General features: G+C 38.1%; 1 protein-coding gene across 1 annotated transcript; it reads right to left on the bottom strand.

Moving 5' to 3' along the window:
* Window positions 1–7,603: 7,603 nt before the first annotated feature.
* Window positions 7,604–17,496, bottom strand: LOC140243559 (sulfotransferase 1A2-like). The gene is made up of 7 exons (XM_072323229.1): window positions 17,481–17,496; window positions 14,470–14,652; window positions 13,536–13,663; window positions 12,302–12,623; window positions 11,014–11,108; window positions 9,480–9,663; window positions 7,604–7,704 (listed from the first exon to the last, which is right to left on the bottom strand). The coding sequence occupies exons 1-7, from the start codon at window positions 17,494–17,496 to the stop codon at window positions 7,604–7,606; spliced, it is 1,029 nt and encodes a 342-aa protein (XP_072179330.1).
* Window positions 17,497–24,075: the final 6,579 nt, after the last annotated feature.

Genomic DNA, 24,075 nt, shown 5'->3' with positions numbered 1-24,075 from the left:
TTAGGGGGGCGCACCGGGCGCAACTGCTGTCAGTCACTGGCAGCAACATTAGGAGAATGGCACAGCGGTTAAATGCGAGCGAGCGGAGCGAGCGAGCTTTAAAATTTTGACATTTTACACTCCAAAAACTGCCGTTTGTAGCTATATTTTTCGCTTTTGTTTGTCCCACTTTTATGGGGGAACCACCCCCCCCCCCCTCTCATCGACGCCTCTTCATAATATGAGGGTGCTTTTGTTAAAGGACAAGTTCGCCTTCATAAACATAAGGATTGAGAGAATGCAGCAATGTCAGTAGAACACATCAGTGAAAATTTGAGGAAAATTGGACAATCGATGCAAAAGTTATGAATTGTTAAAATTTTTGTGTTGAAACCGCTGGATGAGGAGACTACTACAGCTTGTGAGTCATATGCGTACAACAGTATAAAGAAAATGTAAAGAAAATTCAACATATTTTCACCTTTTTTTTTTTGCATAATAAAAGAGCACTTGACCTGCCTCTTTCTAAAGGCAGGGGGAATGATATTACCCCTATGTCGGTAACGAGTCCAGGGAATGTGTACTTTTTTCAAAAGATGAAATTTTGTGAAATTCTCTTTGTATTTTCCTTATATTGTTGTACGCATGTGACATCTAAGTTATTTATACAATGCAGTAGTCTTCTCATCCAGTGGTTACTGCATTAAAACTTCAAAAATTCATAACTACGTCTTTTGAACGGGTTGTCCGATTTTCCTCAAACTTTCAATGATGTGTTCTGCTAATATTGCTACATTCTCTCAATCCTTATGTTTATGAAGGTGAACTTGTCCTTTAAGTGAAAGATCTGCTCCACACTCTTTGATAAATTAGGGAAATATACGTCAATATCAAAAGTGTACAAAGTTTATCGAAAGGGATCCTGTATTCAAGTTCAAGTTCAATCATAGTTTATTTCCAATCAAAGAAAATCAAAACGTAATGCAAAGTATACATATCATACAATGATATTGTCTACACTTTTACAAAAGGTTCATGTAATATACGAAATAAATTATATACATCAACATATGTACAATAATCAGAAGGAACGATGCGTATACATGTATACTTCGCGAGCTTTCAGAAAATAATTTCAATTTTGGAAAATAGCGATCCACAAAAAAGCAAAGCTTGTAGGACGTGGATCCCTAGATAATTGATGAGTAAGCAATATATTATTCAAGTTTGTTTTATTATTTTCTTACAGCATTTATATTAAATATAGATTACTTAAGTCGTTTGTAAAAATATAGCTATACGCTGGCTTCGACAATAATAGGAAATAAGTATCAATGCTAATGCCCAGACGGTGTTCATTGAACTGGTGTACCGGGAAAATATAAGAAGGACGACACACTCGTACAGACATTCAGTTACCCACACCCATATACGACGCGAGACAGTACCGAGAAGAGAGAAGACGGTGACAATACAAGTCTACGAGGAACAAAGACAGGAAGGAAGAGGAAAGAAGAATAAAGAGAGAAGAGAGGTCTGCATACAGAACACGCCAAGTGCTGCGACATCAGGACAGGTGAAACCTCAAGCATAAATTAAAACAATTAATTCAGATTATCTAGAATTATAAGTAGATAACAAATGTTTTCTGAATTTGTATTTAAATGTGAGGAATGAGGGTGAGTCTTTTAAGCTATTATCTAGATTATTCCAAAGTCTGGGTCCGGTATACAGAAATGTATTTTGGGCATGTACTGTTCTCATGAATGGAAGATGGAATTCGTTGGATCGTCGCGTAGGATAGTTATGTACATGACTGTTTCGATGAAAAGAGTCGTGAAATATTTTGGGTAAAAAGTTGCTGTTATAATTAAACATGAACTGACCAAGTTGAAACACATACAAATCTGTTATTTTTAGTATTTTATGGTAAAAAAACAAAGGATCTGTATGTTCTCGTGTAGTTAGGTTAAAAACAGTTCTGAGTGCTTTCTTTTGCAATAAAAAAAGTTTATCAAGTAATATCTGATATGTATTACCCCAAGCAAGAATCCCGTAGTTTAGATACGGTAGTATCAAACTAGAGTAAAGAGTTAATAATGCACATGAAGGAAGATAATATTTTAGTCTGTTCATTACGCCAATGTTTCGTGAAATAGTTTTACATATGCTATCAATATGATTCCTCCATGAAAGCTTGTTATCAACGCAAACACCAAGAAATTTAAAAGTAGAAACTTCTTCTAGGGGAGTAGTATCAAATGATATATTGCCCGGGAGGCTATCTAAAGAGTTACTAAAAAGCATAAATTTTGTTTTTTGAATATTAAGTGACAATTTATTTGCGTATATCCATTGTATAACCTTTTTCAGTTCTTCGTTTACTGTTCTTGCTAAGATATTTGGGTCGGGATGGGAAAAGAAAAGGTTAGAGTCATCCGCGAATAATATGAATGATAGTTTCTCCGAGGATCTATGAAAATCATTGATATAAATAATGAATAACAACGGGCCTAGTAAGCTCCCTTGTGGGACACCACATGTTATCGTTTTATTTTGAGAATCAAAACCATTGACATGTACAAATTGGGATCTATTTGATAGGTAACTCGTGAACCACTCCAAGGCCTTTCCACGTATGCCATAATGGGATAATTTTGCGAGAAGTATTCCATGGTTAATCGTGTCAAAGGCCTTGGAGAAGTCCAAGAAGATACCTATCGTGTGTGAAAATGTGTCAAGTGCGTGTGTGACTTTGTCGATGAGGGCGAGTAATGCGTGTGTTGTGCTGTGGTTTTCCCTGAATCCAAATTGAACATTTGAAAATATGTCACAGGTTTTAAGAAAACGTACTGTCCGGATGTAAACTATTTTTTCAAGAATCTTGGAGATAGAAGATAATAAAGATATAGGTCTATAATTGTTGACATCATTCTTCTCCCCTTTCTTGAAAATAGGAATTACTTTCGCAATTTTCATGCTATTTGGCACATGGCCAGTTGTAAGCGATGAATTGATAATATGTACTAAGGGATCCACTATTTGAGGAATTATGTTTTTTATCAGGTGGTTATCAATTCCGTCGTGGCCAGGACTTTTTCCTTCTTTCAAATTGGCAACAATCCTTACTATTTCTTCTTTATATGTAGGGTCAAAAAATATAGTTTTGGAGTTAGGTGTATCTAAAAAATCAGTAAAAGTTTTACTAGAAAGAGGAATATTTTGAGAAAGATTTTGTCCAATTGAAGAGAAGAAGTCATTAAAAATTTCAGCCATGCCAGCGGGAGTGTTGCTGGAGGCATCGCCCCATCGAACTTCAGTAATATTGGATGAATTGTTAGGTGTATTCATAGCATCTTTTAATATTTTCCATGTGTTTTTAATATCATTTTTATATTTATTTATCTGATTTACATAAAAGTTTTTCTTCCGCGTACGTAATAATGTGGTGAGTGTGTTTTTATATGATAGCAGAGCATTTGCATGTTTATGATAGCAGAGCATTTGCATGTTTATGATTGCAATACAACGATCTGGTGCATAATTCTGGCGATATTTGGACAATATTTTCCATTAAGAAAGTTCGAGATTTGTCCTCATCTCGGGAATTGCTTGGGGGATAAATGATTTGTCTGCCTAAACACATCCGTATAGGGGCGGGGCAAATGCCCCCTTGCCCCCCCCCCCCCCCCCAATAGATTCGACGCCCCTGATCTTCCCTGGGTATGCCCATAGATGTATCCTGACTGAGTCATCAGTCACTGTCGTTTCTCAATAATGATTCAGGAAATGGAGGGGGTTCAATTATAGCAGTGTATGTCGATGTTACTTTCTTCGCGAGAGAGCGAAGCGAGCGAGCGCCTGAGAAAATTGTATATATATATTTTCCTACAAGATAGCATATATTGTTCAGCTCTGTTACCTCAGTTCAGTTCAGTTCAGTTTTTATTTCTGCATTTCAAAATCAATACAAATCCACAAATCAACAAAATACTTACATAGTCATTTACACAGCTAGTATTCGTAACGTTTGGATCTTACATACATTTTTTTTTTTTCAAGAACGAATATCATATATGAAAGGAAGCAATAGGAAATGATAAAAATGAAATGCAGGGGACCATCATCATAAGCTAAGCTTGACGAGGAAGATGGCCCCAGGTAAAGAGATACATAAAGAAAATCTTGCCACTCACTGAGTGGGTACCTGTCTGAAGGCCGGCGTACAAACGTTATGCAATATGCCAAAATTGATACATATCACATTTCTGCTTCCTCCATTTTTTCCCTAAAAATTCAGGGGGGATGATTGTACAGGCCATCCCCCCGACCCTCCTCCATTTCAGGGGGGGGGGGATATATCCCCCCCCCCATCCCCCCGGGATTTACGCCCATGATCTGTATGTTCTCGGGTATGTAGATTAAAACAATATTGAGCGCTTTCTTTTGCAATTAAAAAAAAAGTTTATCTAGTAATATCTGATATGTATTACCCCAAGCAAGGATCCCATAGTTTAAATAAGGTAATATCAAACTAGAATAAAGAGTTAATAATGCAGATGAAGGAAGATAATATCTTAATCTGCTCATGACGCCGATATTACGTGAGATAATTTTACATATTATGTTATTGATATGATTCCTCCATGAAAGCTTGTTATCAACACAAACACCAAGAAATTTAAAGGTAGAAACTTCTTCTAGGGGAGTAGTATCAAATGTTATATTGCCTGGGAGGCTGTCTAAAGAGTTACTAAAAAGCATAAATTTTGTTTTTTGAATATTTAGTGACAATTTATTTGCGTATATCCATTGTATAACCTTTTTCAATTCTTCATTTACTGTTCTTGTTGTGATATTTGGGTCTGGGTGGGAAAAGAAAAGGTTAGAGTCATCCGCGAATAATATGAAAGATAGCTTCTCCGAGGATCTATGAAAATCATTGATATAAATAATGAATAACAGTGGGCCTAATAAACTCCCTTGTGGAACACCACATGCACTTGTTTTATTTTGAGAGTCAAAGCCGTTGACATGTACAAATTGGGATCTTTTTGATAGGTAACTCGTGAACCACTCCAAGGCCTTTCCACGTATGCCATAATGAGATAATTTGGCGAGAAGTATTCCATGGTTAATCGTGTCAAAGGCCTTGGAGAAGTCCAAGAAGATACCTATTGTGTGTGAAAATGTTTCGAGAGCGTGTGTGACTTTGTCGATGAGGGCGAGTAGTGCGTGTGTTGTGCTGTGATTTTCTCTAAATCCAAATTGAGAATGTGAAAATATATCACAGGTTTTAAGAAAACGTGCTGTCCTGATATAAACTATTCTTTCGAGAATCTTAAAAATAGAAGCTATATGTTATATCAGTTCTACTTCTTCTTTTTCCTGTACTGGGCACGACCTCCCCAGAGTATACTCTCACACTGAAAATTAAAACAGCTATAAGTATGTTAAAAAATGTAGTTACAACCAGATAGCCGTATAATGGTGACAACATAATCTATTGGTCCATAATAGTTGCTCTATGATTCACAAATTACTTGTCTTACCTCTTGGCAGATACCACGATTACAATCTGAAGAACAATACACAACAAAATTAATAGTAGGATGTTCACACACACACACACACACACACACACACACACACACCCATATACACACATACACACAATGTCACAGAGAAACATAAACACGTAGATTTCGGACCAATCAGATTGGGTCAAAGGTCAATGAAATAACGAGGACTCTCAGCCGTGACTCGGACGCGCGTGGTTGTGAAATTCGGCAGAAGCATGGTTGGAATATTTGTAAATATCTTTTCTTCGGAGTCAATCGATGATTTCAAATATTAGCGAAACTTTATCACAATTTATCATATTTCATCTGTTTTATCAGCCAGGTACCTGCTTGCAGTATTAGTAACATAAAAGATATAAATGATGAAAGTTCGATTCACCTTTTTGTATTTTCTTTTTCTTTTATTTTCCACAGAACATAGCATGACACAGGAAAATTACAAAATGATCTTGAGTTTCTGATAGTGAATTATACAGTGAAAATGAGAGGGAACATAGAATTAAAAACATGTATGCATAGATCTATGCTCTGAGGGAATTGAGGGGTTCCCCAAAAAGTAGAGCTACTCTGTGAACAACCCGTGCACTCGACAAAAAAATAAAATACAAAATATATGTAGCAATCAAAAACAGGGCAGATATTAAAGGACAGTGGAGACATGAAAAACGATTAACTAAAACAAAGACATCTATATACAAAAGAGGTATAAAGCGGTATAATGCCTACAAGCTGTTCATGAGGAGTCGGAACAAAGATGATCAAGTTGGTGGCTTGAATACCTAGTGATTCAGTGCAGCTGTAAAGCTGTGCTGATAGAATAGACAATGCATTCTATCATTTGGGGAGTATGATATTTGAATCTACTATGGATTAATTAGGAACACTGTCTCGTTAGGACCCAAACAGAAAAAGTTGTGACTTGCACTTGAAAGAATGCATAAGACGAGAGTTGTTTTTTTTTTTTCATTTCGCAGTCCAGAGAATTCCCAAATTCAGTGTCTGTGTATTTGAATGCATTTGGCAATTTGTTTGGAGATGGTAAAGACCTTACGAGAGATGTAGAATGAAAGCCATTGGGCTGTCTACTGGGCTATTATAGGCCTACCTGTGAAATAATTTGTTTATCGGAAATATGGAGTAACAAATACGTGGGAGTGCATTATTACTGTAATTACACATAAATTGTCGCAACTGAAAGAAATTTAAAATATTTCATTGTCAAATTCAATAGAGAATTGTGTATCTGAATTGGAACTTCAGGTGAATCCGCATGTAATAACAGCAGTTTATCAAACAAATGTAATGGTTGTTTACCCATGTTGAATTTACGGACAGGGATTTTGTTATGAAGGGACAAAAATCAAAACTAACGTTTGAATCAGATTTCTTCATGGATGTTTTCAACTGATATTGCTGATTTCACTCAGTATTTGGGTTTCATTTCCCTTTGAGATTAAAGAGCCTCAAAATCCTCTCGAAGTTGGAACTACAAAGTCCTTCGTAAAAAGCCTTAATGTTTAGACATGCCATAATATGAAACATTTTGGGTTTTAAATAGGCTATCATTAACCCATAAAAATACTTGTGAGCCTGCTTGATGAGTAATGTTCTCTTTTGGTTCAATTTGTATCATTACTTCATATATCATTGCTTTGGAACAAATAAACTATTTCTGATTCGGAAAATCCTTGAATATTCACGGATGACATTCAGTACCCTGAGTATCCTTTGCTTTCAAAAAAGGCTAACCTCTTTAACGTGTTTAAAGCATTTATTTGCAAACTTGCCCTTAATTTTCCTTGTGGCAACGGGCATTTTGATTTGAACTGAATTGAGAATCGAAATCGAAATTATGCGGATCTGCAGGAGACTGTAGTGTATCAATATTATCAAGTAATGTTATTTCACGATAAAAAAAAACAACAACAATACAAACTTTGCATCATATGCAGCTTGAGCTAACTCTGCTATTACTGGTGGCTGTCTGTTTGTATACAGTGGTCATGGAACTTTGTGGCAGTGATATTGATCGGGCTAACGTGTTAGTATGCCAATCCAGTTCCTGCCAATTTCTGTTCGAAGAGAGCATCAACACGTTTGCTGTGATCCTCAGACATGATGTTCTTCCAGTCCCCGACAATCCCTGTAATGAATCAGATGGAAACGTAATGAACATTAATTAAATTTACAGACAAACATTGAGACGGCATTAAATATGGTGGACTGCTCTATTCGGGTGCATGTCAGAAGCTCGTCACCCACGGGTCATACACCCTACGACTTATACTACACGAGTCATACAGCCCAAGAGCTGGACACTTCAGTGAACAAGGTCCACGAGCTCTACATCAACCAAAAGAGGCCCAAAAGATACATTATGATCCATGAGATAGACACTATGCTAATAAGGCCCATGAGCTCGACGCTATTATACAGGCGAATAAGGCCCACGAACCAGATAGTCCATGGGCCAAGACCCGAAAAATGGGTTGTTGGTACCACCTGAGGTGGCACAACCTTTTTGGTGTCAGTTTGTTTGTCAGGCATAGATATGCTTATCAAGCTATGATAGCATTTCCAAATGATGAGTAGCTTAGTCATAATAAATGATTTTTTTTTATCAATTTGGTCTCGTTTTTATATCCCTATACTTCTGAATCGAAACTAACCGCTATACAAAGAAGAGCACTGTCTTCCGTATGTCCACAGGTGTTCTGTTGTAAACATAATAGAGTCACTAGACAAATAGGCCACAATATATTTGTAATCGTCCATTAGAAAACCATGAGGCAAAGGGACAATTTTGAATTTGTAATGGTCCATAAGAAAATCAGTACGCAAATGAATCATTATAAAGTTGTAAGTGTCCATTAGAAAACCACTGTTCTAATGGTCTTAACATGGAAAGTGAAAAAAAGTAGACCATAAGAAAACCATTAGAGATATAGCCCATTGGACCATTCCAAAACCTTTATTCAAATGAAGCACTAGACATTTGCAATGGTCCATTAGAAACCTGGAAAGGAATTCAGGATACAGAATAAAATGTACAAATTACAATGAATGATAGTAAGTGTACTGGCAATTCAATACTAGAGTAAGAAATTGTCACCACAACATACATGCTTCATACCAAATGATAGACAAAAAAAAATATGTCATAAAACTCGTCATACATATGTTGTGTTGCATTCTTTCTTTTGCATCATGCACTGATAATTGTCGTCATGGCTAGAAAATCATTTCATTTTTGTTTAAAGTAACGGAGTGTGAAATTATATTTTGAAAGATTTTTGACATCCGTACGTTGCGATTCAATTGTTGCTGCAACTTATATGGAAACAAAATGTGTCGCGTGCAACGTCTTTGGAAAAACTGGAAATAAAATTACATTCTTCTCAAATAGGAAAATTAGTTTCTAATGGACTGTAGATTTCCAGTTTCTGTTGGTTCTGTTGATTTGTAATGGTCCACAGACATCCATGTAGACAAATAAGAAGCCATTAAGATGTCGCACAAGGATCAAACTTCTACGAGAATCATTGCCACTTTCCTATAGTCTATAATTCTTTCTTACGGATTTTTGACATGTAACTGGCGCTCAGTGTGAACGATAACCAACTATCGTGATCTTTACTGTCACTGGTAGCCTGAAGGAGAAAGAAAGCGGCTGGACATGGAGTCTAAACTCGTCTCCTGCTTGAGACTTACCCATCCAGCATGTCCAGTATCTACGTCACTGTGATCGACCTTCACGTATTTCGAACCTCTAAAGAGTTGTGTGAGAACTCATTAGAACAACTTGATACACGGAATATACCCTGAATTCGTTAACATTCGATGCTGCCAATTAATCAATATGATTCAAAATCTTTCCTTTATACATCAGCATGCATGCCCGTGACAGAGTGCACGAACCTTTTCTGAAGAAATTCTTGTTGTCACTGTCATCAACCGCTTCCTTGAAAGCTTTGGACACGTCGGTGCTCTCGCCCTTTTTCATGGCGTCGAACGAACTGAGTTTGACGATCTTATCTATGACGTCATCGGGGAGCGACTTGCCCATGAACTCGGCAATCTGCACCACAGCTTTCCGCGGATCCTTTAAGAGAACGAGAAAGGGGGGGGGGGGAGATAACGTCATTTATTCGTATCTGTATTACGGCGACAACATTTCGTATCTCCAAAATATAAAAATAAAAAATCATGGCAGCCAGAACACTATAATAAATAGTATCACATTTCCTTTGACATGCCGTGGGACCGGGCTTCAGCCTTGTTGGGGGTGAAAAGGCATCTAGGTTTCAGACAGGATATCACATAATATCACATATCACATAATATCACATAATATCACGACATAAATGATTATCTGACAATGAACTTTAAAAAAAAATGGATTTCCACCAAAATATGAGATACAATGTTCTGTCACCCCAGCGACGGTATGCGGACGTTGTTGTCCATTTTAGGGAGGTGAATTGGCTCAGTCGGTAGCGCGTCTGCTTCACGATCCTAAGGGCCCCGGTTCGAACCCGAGTCTGGACTGAGCAATGTTGTGTGTAAGCATACCGTCCCCTCTAGCAAGAGGCAAAACACTCTGTCCCTCGGATAGGACATAAAATGGAGGTCCCGTGTATGAGAGAGTAACAACTCATGCACGTTAAAGATCCCGCTTCATTCATTCATCGCAAAGAGCAGGGTGTTTATTCCCGGTGAAGTGGTCTCACCTCACATCCAACTGGACACCATGGAAGACCAGCTTAATGTAGCTGAATATGGGCTATCCAGCCATCTTCTCAGATGGAAATGAACAAACAAACAAAATTTTCAAGAAAGACAATCTTTGAAAGTGGTTAATATTTGACTTTGAATGAACAAACAAACAAAATTTTCAAGAAAGACAATCTTTGAAAGTGGTTAATATTTGACTTTTATCAATTATCTCAGCTTTATTGTGTGCGAAAATTATTGAATTGTTTCTTTAGTTTTGTTTTTGTTTTTGTTTTTTTTTTGGGGGGGGGGGTAGGGGTGGGTTTGGTCCTTGGGGTCTGGGTGGAAGAAACCGTAATACAGCTAAAAGCAGGCACGCCAGGAACAGTCTCACATGAGCATTGGACAGTAACCCTTTCTTTCACTCACTCTCTCTCTTTCTCTCTCATACACATTGACACACACACCCACACATACAGACATACACACACAGGCACACACTCTTTCTCTCTCTTTCTCTCTCTCTCTCTCTCTCTCTCTCTCTCTCTCTCTCTCTCTCTTTCTGCATAGAGCCCGGAAATAATTCAAAGTATCCACGAGTCCGAGGGAAGAGCATTTGGCACAAAGTTTTACCCATATGATCGATCATTGTTGATACTGTAGCGTAATTTCACTTTTGTTTTAAAAAAGATGGATCAAAATAATTGGCGAGAAGAAGAAGAAAATTTGTTACTCTAACCTGTTTCATGTTTTCGTAGGTAAGAAAGAGGACGTTGGGGTGATTTCTCAGCTTTGTCCAGTACAGGGTGTGGTCAAAGTAGTCTCCTCCCGGCACTTTAACATGAACATCGAAATAAACGAAGAAAATGTTCATGAGCGTTATTAAATCTAGACCAAGCAATCCACACCTGGCAAACTAATCTCAGCAATATCGATTTAGATTCTTATATTTTCCCTGTAGTAGTCCTTTGTTCGTGGAACATATTTGATAACTAATGCTCAACGTTATTTTTCATCCTCATGAAAACTATTAGATAACAGTAGCACATGCTGGAGAATGAAATCGGAGGGCACTATAATTATATCTGATATGATGCCTCAATGATCAAGAACTCGTTTTTGATGACGACGATCACAACAATTTTGACACAGATTTTGATAAATGATGACAAATATGATTCATGATGGAGACAATAATGATTATTATTCTTATTTCTGTCGTTATTATACATTAAAGAGATGACAAGATTTTTGCTCCTACGACAATTGTTCATGTCTTATTTTCTCTAAGAACTTAGGGTTAAGATTGTGATAGGGTCTTAGATTAAGTTTGATGTGAGGATTAGGATGAGGGTTGTGATATAATTGCGGGTAGAAATTGTGTTTGGCTTAGCGTGCAAGCAGCATTTTCATGGGAGCAATTGTCGCTGGAGCAAATGTCATGGAACTAAAGGAGTATAGAGCATGGGTCAGAAGAATGCAGGGGCGGATCCAGGAATTCCGTAAAGAGGGGGCGTGTTTACAAAATTAAAGGGGGGGGCGCACGCACCCCTCCCCCCATTTTTTTCTTTTTATTTCTTTTGTTTCAACAAAAAATAAAGGGGGGGGGGGCGTGCGCCGGTTGCGGTCCTCCCTGGATCCGCCCCTGAGAATGATGACAAGAGCTTGGATTCGGGAGAAACAGATCAGAAAATGCCATCGGGGCCAGAAATCGGTGTAGAAGGGGCATGGAAAAACAGAGTAAAGGAGCTGACCAAGAGAAATGCAATGGGAAACAAAGAAAGGCAAGTGAAGTGGCGACACACTGGCGAATCCGAGGGGAGGGGGCACACCTTTTTTTCGAAACATAAGAAATAAAAAGAAAAAATGAAAGGGCGACCTCTTTTTTTTTTTTTTGCTTGTCAGCCGATGAAAACTAGAAGTAGCACCAGATTTTCATGCCCCCCCCCCCTACGGAATTCATGGATCCGCCCCTGTGACAGGTTTGAAAGGGGGGGGGGGGGTGAGTGTAGAGCTGTTTTTCTTACATCTTCCCGCGAGGAATTCCTCCATGAATTGTTCAAACGATTCGTATGTAGGCAAGCTTTTAATGTAGCGGCAGAAGTGATAGTACGACACGGCCGTGTCCTTGGGGTTCCTGGCCACGTAGATGACCTTGACCTTCGGGTCATCACGAAGGTTTTCCGGAAGCCATTCTGGCATCACGTGAGTCTTGAGAATTCTGGGAGAATCGCGAGGCATGGCGTCGGCAACTTCACAACTTGTACGGGCATTTTGCAGCAGTTGTAGGATGTTCGAAACGTTAGGTTTCCCGTTTTCGCCATACATGGCCTCCCTAATGGGAGCCAACTTGAAGAGAATCATAATAAAATGTATATATCTATTGAAGGGGATTATTGTGCAGTTGAAAATTAGTCTGAAAAAAAGGACTCAAGTTTTCTTATCACAACAATAAATATCTTACAAAATTCTGATAAAAAATAAGGAAGTCATGACATTTTAAAGTTTCGCCAATTTTTCAGGAAACAGTTTTTGAACAGTCAATATAAATACTCAAATAGTGAAGTGATGATGTTATCCCCTCAAAACTTGACAGAGGCATAGTTTGTACGTAATCTGTTTTACATTTCCAGTTTCTCAATCAAATGCAAATATGCCCATGACTCACATCCTAATATATCTAACTTATCACAATTCATTTATCATTAAGTTATTCAACCGGAATAATAAATTTCATCATATTTCACACTTTGTTTATAGATATTGAATTGTCGTCATTTTTTCTTTTTGGCGCACGATCAATGGAAAATTGTGTGGTGATAATATCAGCTCACCCATTTGCATACTCATATCAACTGTGGGAAAACTGTTTTTCAAAAGTAGGTGAACACCACAATTTCATAACTTCCCTATTTCTTATCCAACTTTGATGAAATTTTCACAGTTGTCCTTGTCAGATCTTACTCTTTCACACAAACTTATTACTAAACTGGAATAAGGCAGCTGTAGACGCAGCCACAAAATTGTTTTACTTTCGATTATAACATTATTGCTATATGGTCGGATGAGAGAATAAGATGTAACAGAAGAGAACAACAAGGGAGAATGTTCATTTCCAAATATTTGACCAAAATACCTTTGTCCTAAAAATGCAGAGAGCAACATTTCTCGAGAGTTTATCATCTCTTGTGACTTGTGTGAACAAATGAAACCGAGGCAAAACATTTGTGGTTTATTGGACAGAGAATGAGATGGTCATACTTCTTCATCGGTCTCGAGATCTGGCGTCTCCAAGAATTTCACCTCCTTCATGATGTGTTTCCCATCCAGTGTCTTCTCGTCCCCGTCCACATTCACGAGGTACGCGATTAGCTGGGCCCATGTGGTGCCTGGACAAGGGCGAGACAAAAGAGCGATATCAATGCGAGATGTCGCCTTCCTCGGTTACGAAATTATAACTAATGATAATACGGTGATCTTATTCATCCCAGGTAGCCTCTTCAGAGTTGCCACTATTCTTCCAGATGGACCTACCATTATTATTACCCTATTGTTGCCAAGGATCCATTATACGCCTTGGTCGGGGTCATCTCACGAGACAGACACCCACCCAGGAGTCATTCAGCCCACGAGTTCGACATTGAAAAAAGGTCCACGAGTCATACAGCCCACGAATCATAGAGCCCCTGAGTTCGACACTATACAGGCAAATAAAGCTCATGCGTTCGACATTATTGATAACAACAGCCCACGAGTTCGACATTACAACACAAGGTCTAATGTGTCGATCACGTGGGCTGTGTTTGCTTAGTGTCGAACTCATGGGATGTATGACTCGTGGACTGTATTTATAAGTCGTAGGGTGTGTGACTCACAGGCTGTATGATTTGTGGGTGTCGACAGGTATACCTTGATTGTGGGCAAAACATCTTGTTAGGGACATGATAGCCACCTGAAAGAATTCTAATTCTGGACCTCCCAAGTGAAAGTCTTTTCCACTGCATCACAATGCCCCCACTCAGGCATATATCATTAAAAATGTAGAGATCAAAGTTGATGAAGGTATTAATATAGTGCCTTTAAACCATAAGAACAGCCCAAGCACTTAGTAGAAACTATCCTGATTTTCACCGTACTCCATGCGATACCGCTGTGGAAACCTCGAGAAATAATGCACGAGAGTTGAAATGATAACCTGTTTTTGGGTAGGTGACGATGAAAACGTCGTCGGGCCGAGTTTTGAAAGCCTTGGTTTTCTCGATGCAGTTGGGTGTCATGGCGACAGAGAGAATGTATCCGTCTTTTTCATAGCAGAGACCTTTGGTGCATTCAGGAAGCTGGTCTATCAGGGACGTTCCACCAGCAGCAGGGGTGCTTTCTATATCATAAGGGGCACGGGGATCGAGGGAGAATGAGAGTAGAAAGGATAATGGTTAGTCAGTATAGATAGAGGCAAAAGAAGAAAAGGTCCCATGGCAGACTGGTAGACAATAAAAACACACTCCTTTCATCGTGATTAAAGCAATTACTGGGATTTTGCCCCATCATTTTATAGTGCAGAATAAATCTATCAGTTTTGAGTGTTCTTCTAGTTGCATTGAAACATGGATCAGGAGCAGATTAGTCAATAGACAATACTGATGCTTTTGATGATATTGACTTGCTTTGGTGGCGGTTAATCACACGAATTCATTAACAAACATGCATTGGATTGAAAATCACAGTTGCCCGCAAAAGAATTTAATGTCCGCGCTGATGAGTTAAACAAATACTGTACGGTGTCTTTTGATACAGTATGCAGCCCATCATACAAAGTTTCCTCCGCAGAAGCTTCAGAATTGCATGATATCAACAGTGAATACTCGAAATATTGTTTGAACTCGACGTACATGAATCTTGGTGAAGAAGTGGACCTTGCACTGTGTATTTAAGTATCACCTAAATGACTGAGCAGGACTATGGCATTTTATGGTGTACGTCACGAGGAGGCAGCTTACGAGTCATACAGCCACGCACGAGGTAGACCCTATACAGCATGTATAGTGCACGAGACCGCGAGCTGTAGGTTCACAAGCTAGACACTCGGCAAATAAGGCCCACGAGCTAAACACGAACTCGACGCGAGAAGAAAAAGGACCACGAGTTTGGCATTTGAACACGGGATTTAATTCACATGGTGTTAAGCTTACGGACGTTTTTTTTTTTTTTTTTTTTTTTTTTTGTTTTTGTTTTTTTTGCCTAGTGTCGAGCTCGTGGGCCTGTTTAGGTGGTGCCTTGGTTTCCACGGTGTCGTGTAGCTCGTGGGATGTATGACTCGTAGGCTGTATGACTCGTGGGTATCTATTGCTCGTGAAATGATTCCGTATTTTACAGGGCTTTTAAATGAGATGCTTCAGTACATCATACAGTCACTTAATCATTCTTGTCCAGACAGAGTCGATGATGGTATACTGAATGACTCAGCATTTTTTTTTTTTTACTCGCATCGAATGGCATTTATAATACTACATTGTATCAATATATTCATAGTAATGTATTCATATTACAATGTAATGTAACTGGCACCCTTGTGGTAGCACGCGCCTTTCTCACGGATTGCGTATCATATCGTATAACATGTCTAGTATTTGATTGTTTCTTTGTTTATTCAGTGATAGCTGTACTAGGTCCAACCTGGTGCATTGAGAGATGACCGTATGATTATAGCATGATCTTTGCTGCCGTTCAATATTCTAGATTGTATGATTATGATTTCTTAGACACCTTCATACAGGATGTTTAACAGGTTCAATCTGGTGTATTGAGAGATGTTAAATATTCTATATAGTATGACTACATTTTTTCGACACCTTCGTGCAGGATGTTAATTATCTCTTTGGACCAGGTTCAACCTGGTGTATTGAGAGATGATCGTATGATTATGGCATGATGTTTGCTGTCGCTTAATATTCTGGATGGTATGATTAAAGTTCTTCGACACTCTTGTACAGAGTGTTACAGATCTCTTAATTTTGTCTCAGTAGTCTTTTTCTCCCTCTGTAGCACTTTAATCTAAACATGAAAGCTAAGTAGCTCCATCATTACCCAACAAATAGAAAATTTTCATATCTTCTCTCTCCCTTTAATCCATGCTATATCTCTATGATATCATCACATCCCACTTTGTGTCATTCTATGAGATTGCTGTGGTATATTGAAATCTCATCCGCCCTCGTCCGGCTTAATTTTTTGAGGCCATCATAAGCCAGTAGGAATCCCCTTTTAATCTTTCAAATCCAACTCGCTAAGTATGATGTACTGAATCTCATTAGTGCCAACGCCTTCGTACGAATATGATCTGGTTGAAAAGCTAAGGATTCATAATACAACAATAACGACAAGAGGAAACCGCGGCGACCTCTGAATCCCATTTATTTCCTGGCAATTTCCGAAGTAGTTTTTATGTCATAACAATGCTAGTTTGACGGTTATTTCCATCGCTCGAATATAGATAGAAGAGACTGAGTCTGTGTATAAACTGTTTGATATATATTGTTATATCCTTATTGTTATATATTGTTATACCGGTTAATATTCGTCTTACAGATGAATTAGTGTCTATGACTATATCAGCCTGCCTGGTTCCTTGTCTCTGATTATATGCCTGGTAATCATCTTTCCTACATCAAATCTACGGAAACAGAATATGTATTAAAGACAAACTATACTAGTTATATTGTATTCACAGTTAACATTGATTATATGAAGATATATCAATAGGTGAGAATGTTTGACTATTGATGTTGATATAAGATATGTTATAAGATATTTTGTATCTTTAAAATGTTGGCAAAAGGATACTTTTTATGTCTTCTTTGTCATTTGAATGTTGTTTATGAAATTGTATTGGATTTTGTTTTGTAAAGAGCATGTGAACAAAATAAATATCCATGATATGGACAATAAATGATTGGAATAAAATGAAATGAAATTAAACCAGATTATGCGTGTGAGTCTACTGGGAGATATTTAATAATGCATCACCTCCGACAGTGAGGGACTTATGATGCCCCAAATATATATATATATATATATATATATATATATATATATATATATATATATATATATATATGTCCTATGACATGTCCATGACCTCTTGAAACTTAGATAATGATAGCATCTACTAGTATTAGACACAAAGTAGTACAAAGTAGGAGCACTTACCATTTGAACCAGACATTCTCCTAGAGTGGGATGACTGAAATTAAAAGATGACAGAAAGGAAAGTGTAAAATAAAAGATGCTGATGCCTGGAACGAACTGATAAACGAGCCCCTTTGCATTCCAATGTAGACGCCCACTTAAGTACGAGCTTCTAGTGCAGACGCGCAGATTGCTTTCAAAAGAAAAACAAACGTGTAAACGCTATATATATATGCCTCCAGAAATCCAGAGTGAAACGATGTGTTATTATTACCCATATTTGCAAATACGCACAAGTGTGTGTCAAGGCGTGAGTGTGAGTGCACGTGGGTATAGTTTAGACTATTGTGTGTTAGCAATATTTGCTCTCTCCCTCCCTCTCTCTTTCTCTCTCTCACACAAACACACACACACACACACACACACACACACACACACACACACACACACTTGTTTGACTGTTCAAAGTCCAGCGGACACAAAAAGAAAGATGAAAAAGAATAGATCTTTTTCAAACAGTCGTGCACACTTCTTTAGTATATTGCTCTTATCATGTATTGTTATGCTGATATACACTCACACTGATATCGATACTGTAATATATTGCAAAAGTACATAAGATATAACTGATAGTAATGCTTTAATTTACAAGAAATATACCATGAACTGATGATGATGAAGTGATGACTGATAAATCAAGTGAGATTATTCACATATTATACTAAAAAATAAAATAGAGACAGAATTTGGCAAGCTAACATCTTGGTGATCAGTTTAGTTACAGTTATTCGTTCTTTCGAAGGATTGTTGTTCCGAAGATTAAGTAATCCGAAAATGAAATAAGGTTTGTTAGTCCGAAGATGAGAAGAGTTCGTTTTTCCAGAGGTGCCTTGGTCGGGGGGGGGGGGGATGGGGGAAATCGTTATTCCTACTGTTCGTCCATCTAAAAATGAAATACGATTCGTTGGTCCGAAATTTATATAAGATTCGTAAATCCGAAATTGAAATAAACTTCTTCTAGTGGCGGAATACGGTGTTGTAATAAAAAAAAAAAAATGACAAGGATATTGAGGATATCATGCAATGAGAGTTGGGTATATAGTCTCAAGAACATGATCTACGAGTAGGCCTAAACAAATGGAGTTAGAGTACCGAGGAGTGTGTGTGGGCTACTTGTAGTGTACCTTCAGAAAAGCTGTGCTCTAATAACAATATGATAATGTACTCAAATTGATAAATTCTTCTGTAGAACTACTAGTTTTATTGCAAATATACTGATTGACAAATTGCCCTTCATACTTTGTGCATCGAATAAATCCGTGTTTTAGTAGTAGCCATGATTTGGGAAAAAAAAATGGCAAAATATTGTGCGTGCATAACCGGGGCTGGATTCGAACAAATGATCTCCTGATCACCGGCACCGGACAGGCGTCTTACATATTACATTTACCGTTGCTGTTTCCTTTTAGGAATACAGTCTCCCATTACTGTAATTACAACGCCAATTGTAATGTAGACCATAGATGAAGTACTTGACAGCCCTAAGTGTAATTCTCTCTGTTTGTATCTGTGTATCAATATTTATTTGATTATTACACTTAGGTTCTACATCACATTTAGGATTAAAATGTATTACATTTCAGTGTCGAAATTACATTTGGCGAAAAAATATGTTGTTGTTGTTGTTGTTTTAAAGAACGAAAGGAGAGAGAGAGAGATAAAATGGGGCCCTATACAAATAATTTGCCCCAGACAGCACTTAACATAAAACAGACATTATAAATCTTATAGAGATATAAACAAGAATATTAAATATATACCAAGTCTCCACGTGGGAGCTCATATTGTCTCCACGAGGGAGCTCATATTGTCTCCACGAGGGAGCTCATATTATCTCCACAAAGGCGCTCATTTAGTCTCCACGAGGGAGCTCATATTGTCTCCATAAAGGAACTCATTACGTCTCCACGAGGGAGCTCATATTATCTCCACAAAGGAGCTCATTTAGTCTCCACGAGGGAGCTCATATTGTCTCCATAAAGGAACTCATTACGTCTCCACGAGGGAGCTCATATGATATTGATGAATACCTCATATTCTTCAAACAAACTCAAATAACTACATAATACACGCGCGCGTGTACCGCACACTAACTCATCCACGTGCACACACTCAAACACACACACATACACCTCCAACCACGCACACACATACCAATATCATGGTTCAACCCAATGTAATATACGGTATTTAGGTAGAGCACACACACAATGATGTTTTACAAAATAGATAAGATTACTATGGCTGTAACATTATTTCGAGAAAAAAAAATACAGTGTTTATATCAAGGAGCTCTGAGCGTCACAGCAATGATTCGGGGGAAAAAATCAGAGGCGTTGATATAAGAAAATATTTTTGCAGCAAACGACGGAGAAATGTTATACATATATAATCGTGGTTTCTATGATGTATGAGTATACCTGCGGGCTTCAAGCCAAGAAAAGAAAGTAAATTTTGTGCCAGAAAGTGGGAGTCATAACAATCTTAAAAATGAATTTAAACCACAAGTTTATAAGTATTAAATAGGTGCAGGCGACTCATGCGAGAGGGGATTTACAAAAATTTTGAGTTGTTCTTACTACTGAAGAATGAAAAGTGTATCATTTATAAATAACTATAAATAAGTATATGGACGAAGGGATCCCCTGTTCTTGCTAGGGAAACGCACGCAAGGAACGTAAGACAATATATATATATATATATATATATATATATATATATATATATATATATATATATATATATATATATATATATATATATATTTATATATATATATATATATATATATATATTTATATACATGTATATGTTTTATATAATAGAGACCCATTGAGGGAGATGCCGGGATCTGCAACAGCGAGTGACTCCCAAAACCGCTTGCTGCAGTTTCCGGCACCTGGGCGAAGTGGACGGAGGACTAGGAGGCCTCGACGTGACGGTTGACCAAGGTCGGTTGATGTCGGAGGGAACCGGAGAGCGATGTCCGCTGAGAATGTCTTGAAGGTCTATTACGCTGAGGATAGGAGAGAGTGAATGTCCTTCCCCTGTGTACTGGGAAGGGGAAAACGAGACTAAATAAAACATAAGTGAGATTAATCACAATTAAGCATAAATGAAGAAAAAAAAGCATATTATTGATAAGCAAATATATGCCAACATGACGTGTGTACTACTAGGCAACTCGCAATTATTTTGAAAATCTACGTTTGCAGATGATGATACATACATCTACAAAATCCACCACTGCAAATGATAATGCATACATTATACAAGCTTCCCCAAATGCATGCCAATGCAGCGTGGGAGACATTATTAATAAACAATTGATGTATAATAATGATAATGCATAATAACATATAGTACCGACGACTCACAAAATATCTTGAAATCTACGTTTGCAAAATGATGGTACATACATTCTGCAAGACTTCGCAAAGTCCATGCTACAGCAAAATTAGGCAATCTTAAATACCGTGATATTCGTTGGTTTCCTTGACATATAGGTAATAATTGCGTCCAGAGCTTTTTGGTTTGCGAGTAAATCAGAGATGTTTGGTGATTGCCTATGGATAGCACGTATGAGATTCGTACGTTGATTTGTGTGTTGTTTGCAGTGTAATAAATAATGTTCCACGGTTTCCAATTCATTGCATATTGAGCAAAGTCCAGTGGGGTGCTTACGGATAATATGATAAAAAGTTGCTAATCTGGCTCTGCCCATGCGGAGTCGGTGAGTTATTATTTCATCACGTCTATTCAGACTTTCAAAGGTGAAGGTGTTTGAGGCACAGGGTTGGATGTTGAAAAGATGGCGTCCTTTATTAGACGAGCGCCATAACGCGTTCCAAGCGTCAAGACACCTATGTTTGATTACATATTGTATATCATCAACATTTAGAGGAACACTGATTGTAATATTCTTACGTAAACTTTGTTTGGCAAGATAATCGGCTTTTTCGTTGCCCACTAGACCACAGTGAGCTGGTACCCATGCTAAAGTGATGTCACATCCATTCATTATAAGATTTGAGCATTTAAGAAGGACTTCATTGGGAAGGTCAAGGATATTTGAGGTGTGATTATTCAAAAGTGTCAAGGCACTGAGAGAATCTGAGAAAATAACAGCTCTGAGAGGGGGAGAGGATTCCAGCCATGATAAGGCAAGAAGAATCGCTACCAGTTCTGTACGACAAATTGAGATGGGTGAAACCCTTTCACTTATTTCATGACGATAGTGAGGTACGTAAATTCCAATGCCAGAACAGTTGTGGAGGGATCATGGGAACCGTCAGTGTAAATTGTCAGGTGATTTGAATATGTGGTATTTATGGTTTGAAGAGCAGTTTGATGTTGCGCTGAAGAGAGGGCGGTCTTGGGACATGAGCTGTGAAGGGAGAGGTCAATATTGGGATGTTCAATGGACCAAGGGGGACTGGGATAAACGTGGATAAAAAATGAAGAAAAATATATTTCATTTAGCATCAATAAAAGGGGTTACACAACGTATCAAGTATAAAGTAAACCATTACACACATTTACACACACACACACACACTGCACACACACACATAGACATATATGCTTTCTCTTTTCTTCCTCTCTCTCTCTCTCTCTCTCTCTCTCAGACGCACAGTGTGTATAGATTGCAGAGTCACACAGCCTACGAGTAATAAAGCCCATGAGTTCGACACTAGGTAAAAACGGCCCACGAGTTCGACATTACAACACAGGGCTTACTTAGTAATGTGTCGGTCTCGTGGGCCTTGTTCACTAAGGATCGAACTCATGGGCTGTATGACTCGTGGGCTGTATGATTCGTCTGTGTCGTGACCTGCACCCGATCTCCCACCACATCACATTTGACCATATCTAAACTTAACGGTCATAATTCCAAATAAACATTAAGTACAGCTACATTTTCGACGTTAATAACTTCAGATGGCTCTGAACACGTTTATTAATCTATTTCTACATTTTAAGATAAAGAGATGATTATTTTTATTCACAGATTTCATGTTCTTCTGTTATTCATCAGCACACTATATCACAAACATGAATGAAATTGTTCCCTCTGTTTTAAAGCATGCGATTCATACCAGTAAAGTTTATTTCTCTTTTCATAATTATTTGGCGGATGGGCCTACATCGTACAGACAACATTTTCGTTCTATAAGGTCAGGCGCAGTGATGTCGGTATGTTGATTCTGTTTAATGATTATCTTGTAGACCCTGACCTGCACCTGGAAAGAAATATTCAAAAGATGGCATAAGATTTTACGATGTAAGATTACAAGATTACATTAGCTTTATGATATATAAGAGATTGTCAGTGAACGAAGAATCAGAATGGCTTATTAGTCCTCTAAATACACTGGTATATTATTATACTTAAAGAGCAAGATTTGTATTTTTACTACTTTTGTTCGATCAATACACATGTATCATGGAGTTTGGATTTGCTTTTGAACAGATTTACAGTTTTTGGTGTTTTTTTTTTTTTTTATTTGGGCAATCCTCCAATCTAACAGTCATAACTTTTAGTAGAATGAATGTCCTATGTTTAAGGAGTCAAAATATTCCGATATTTTGGATATCTTCAAACTTATCCTTAACTCTCCTCGTGGGAAGAGCAAATGGAAATTATGTCATCTACTTCATAGACCGTTGTATCAAGTAATATCATATCATGATAGAAAAACAGACCTGGGGGTCTCACGTTCACCTGAATATGGCAAATTCACCTTTAAGGCATTCTTGCAGACTTTTACCTAAGAAGAGCATAGCAAACTTGGAGAGCTTCGGGGGACCTCCAGGGGAAATGGTGTCCATCTGTATATTATATCACACTGTTAATAATATCTGCGAAGTTTGTAGAAAATTGATTGTGCGTTTTCGAAAGAAGATCAAAACGTGAAAACGTCACCCTCCCCCCCCCCCCCCATCCCAGGAGCCAGTCACACCCCAAATGGGGCATGGTGCCCGTCTGTACAAATATAAATGCTAACCAAAACACCTGCCAAGTTTTGTAAAAATTTGAATGTGCATTTTGAAGATGACGACCAAAATTTTAAAATTGCGCCCAAATTTGGTATAATACCCCCCCCCCATCCACCATGAACAATGTTGAAACTACAGTCATCATGCAATGTACTTACTCATTGCACTAAAACTCTATAATTTCTGGTTAAAGACAGGAAGATCTTTAAAGATTCTTTAATTTAATGGCTTTGGGACCACCTGTCCCTTTTACAAATTAAGATCCTATCACCCTGGAGAACCATCATGAAGAAACTTGAAACTGCAGTCACCAGTCTAATTACTCATAGCACTACCTAAGCTCTATCATTTCTGGTTCTCAGGAGAATTTTTCAAGATTCCTTGATTTGGGGGCTTTTTGGTGCCCCCCCCCCCCCCCTCCCCTCATTGGACATTATTGAGAAAACATCTTCCAAGGAACGCTACCTGCCAAGTTTGCTGAAAATCCGTCGAGGGGTTTTCAAGAAGAAGCTGAAAATGTACAAAGTTTACGCACTACGGACGACGTAGACCGGTC

This window comes from Diadema setosum, chromosome 20, assembly GCF_964275005.1.
Source record: "Diadema setosum chromosome 20, eeDiaSeto1, whole genome shotgun sequence".
NCBI classification, from domain to species: domain Eukaryota; kingdom Metazoa; phylum Echinodermata; class Echinoidea; order Diadematoida; family Diadematidae; genus Diadema; species Diadema setosum.
Note: the sequence above shows the minus strand (reverse complement) of the source record. Positions and strands in the feature narration are given on the sequence as shown.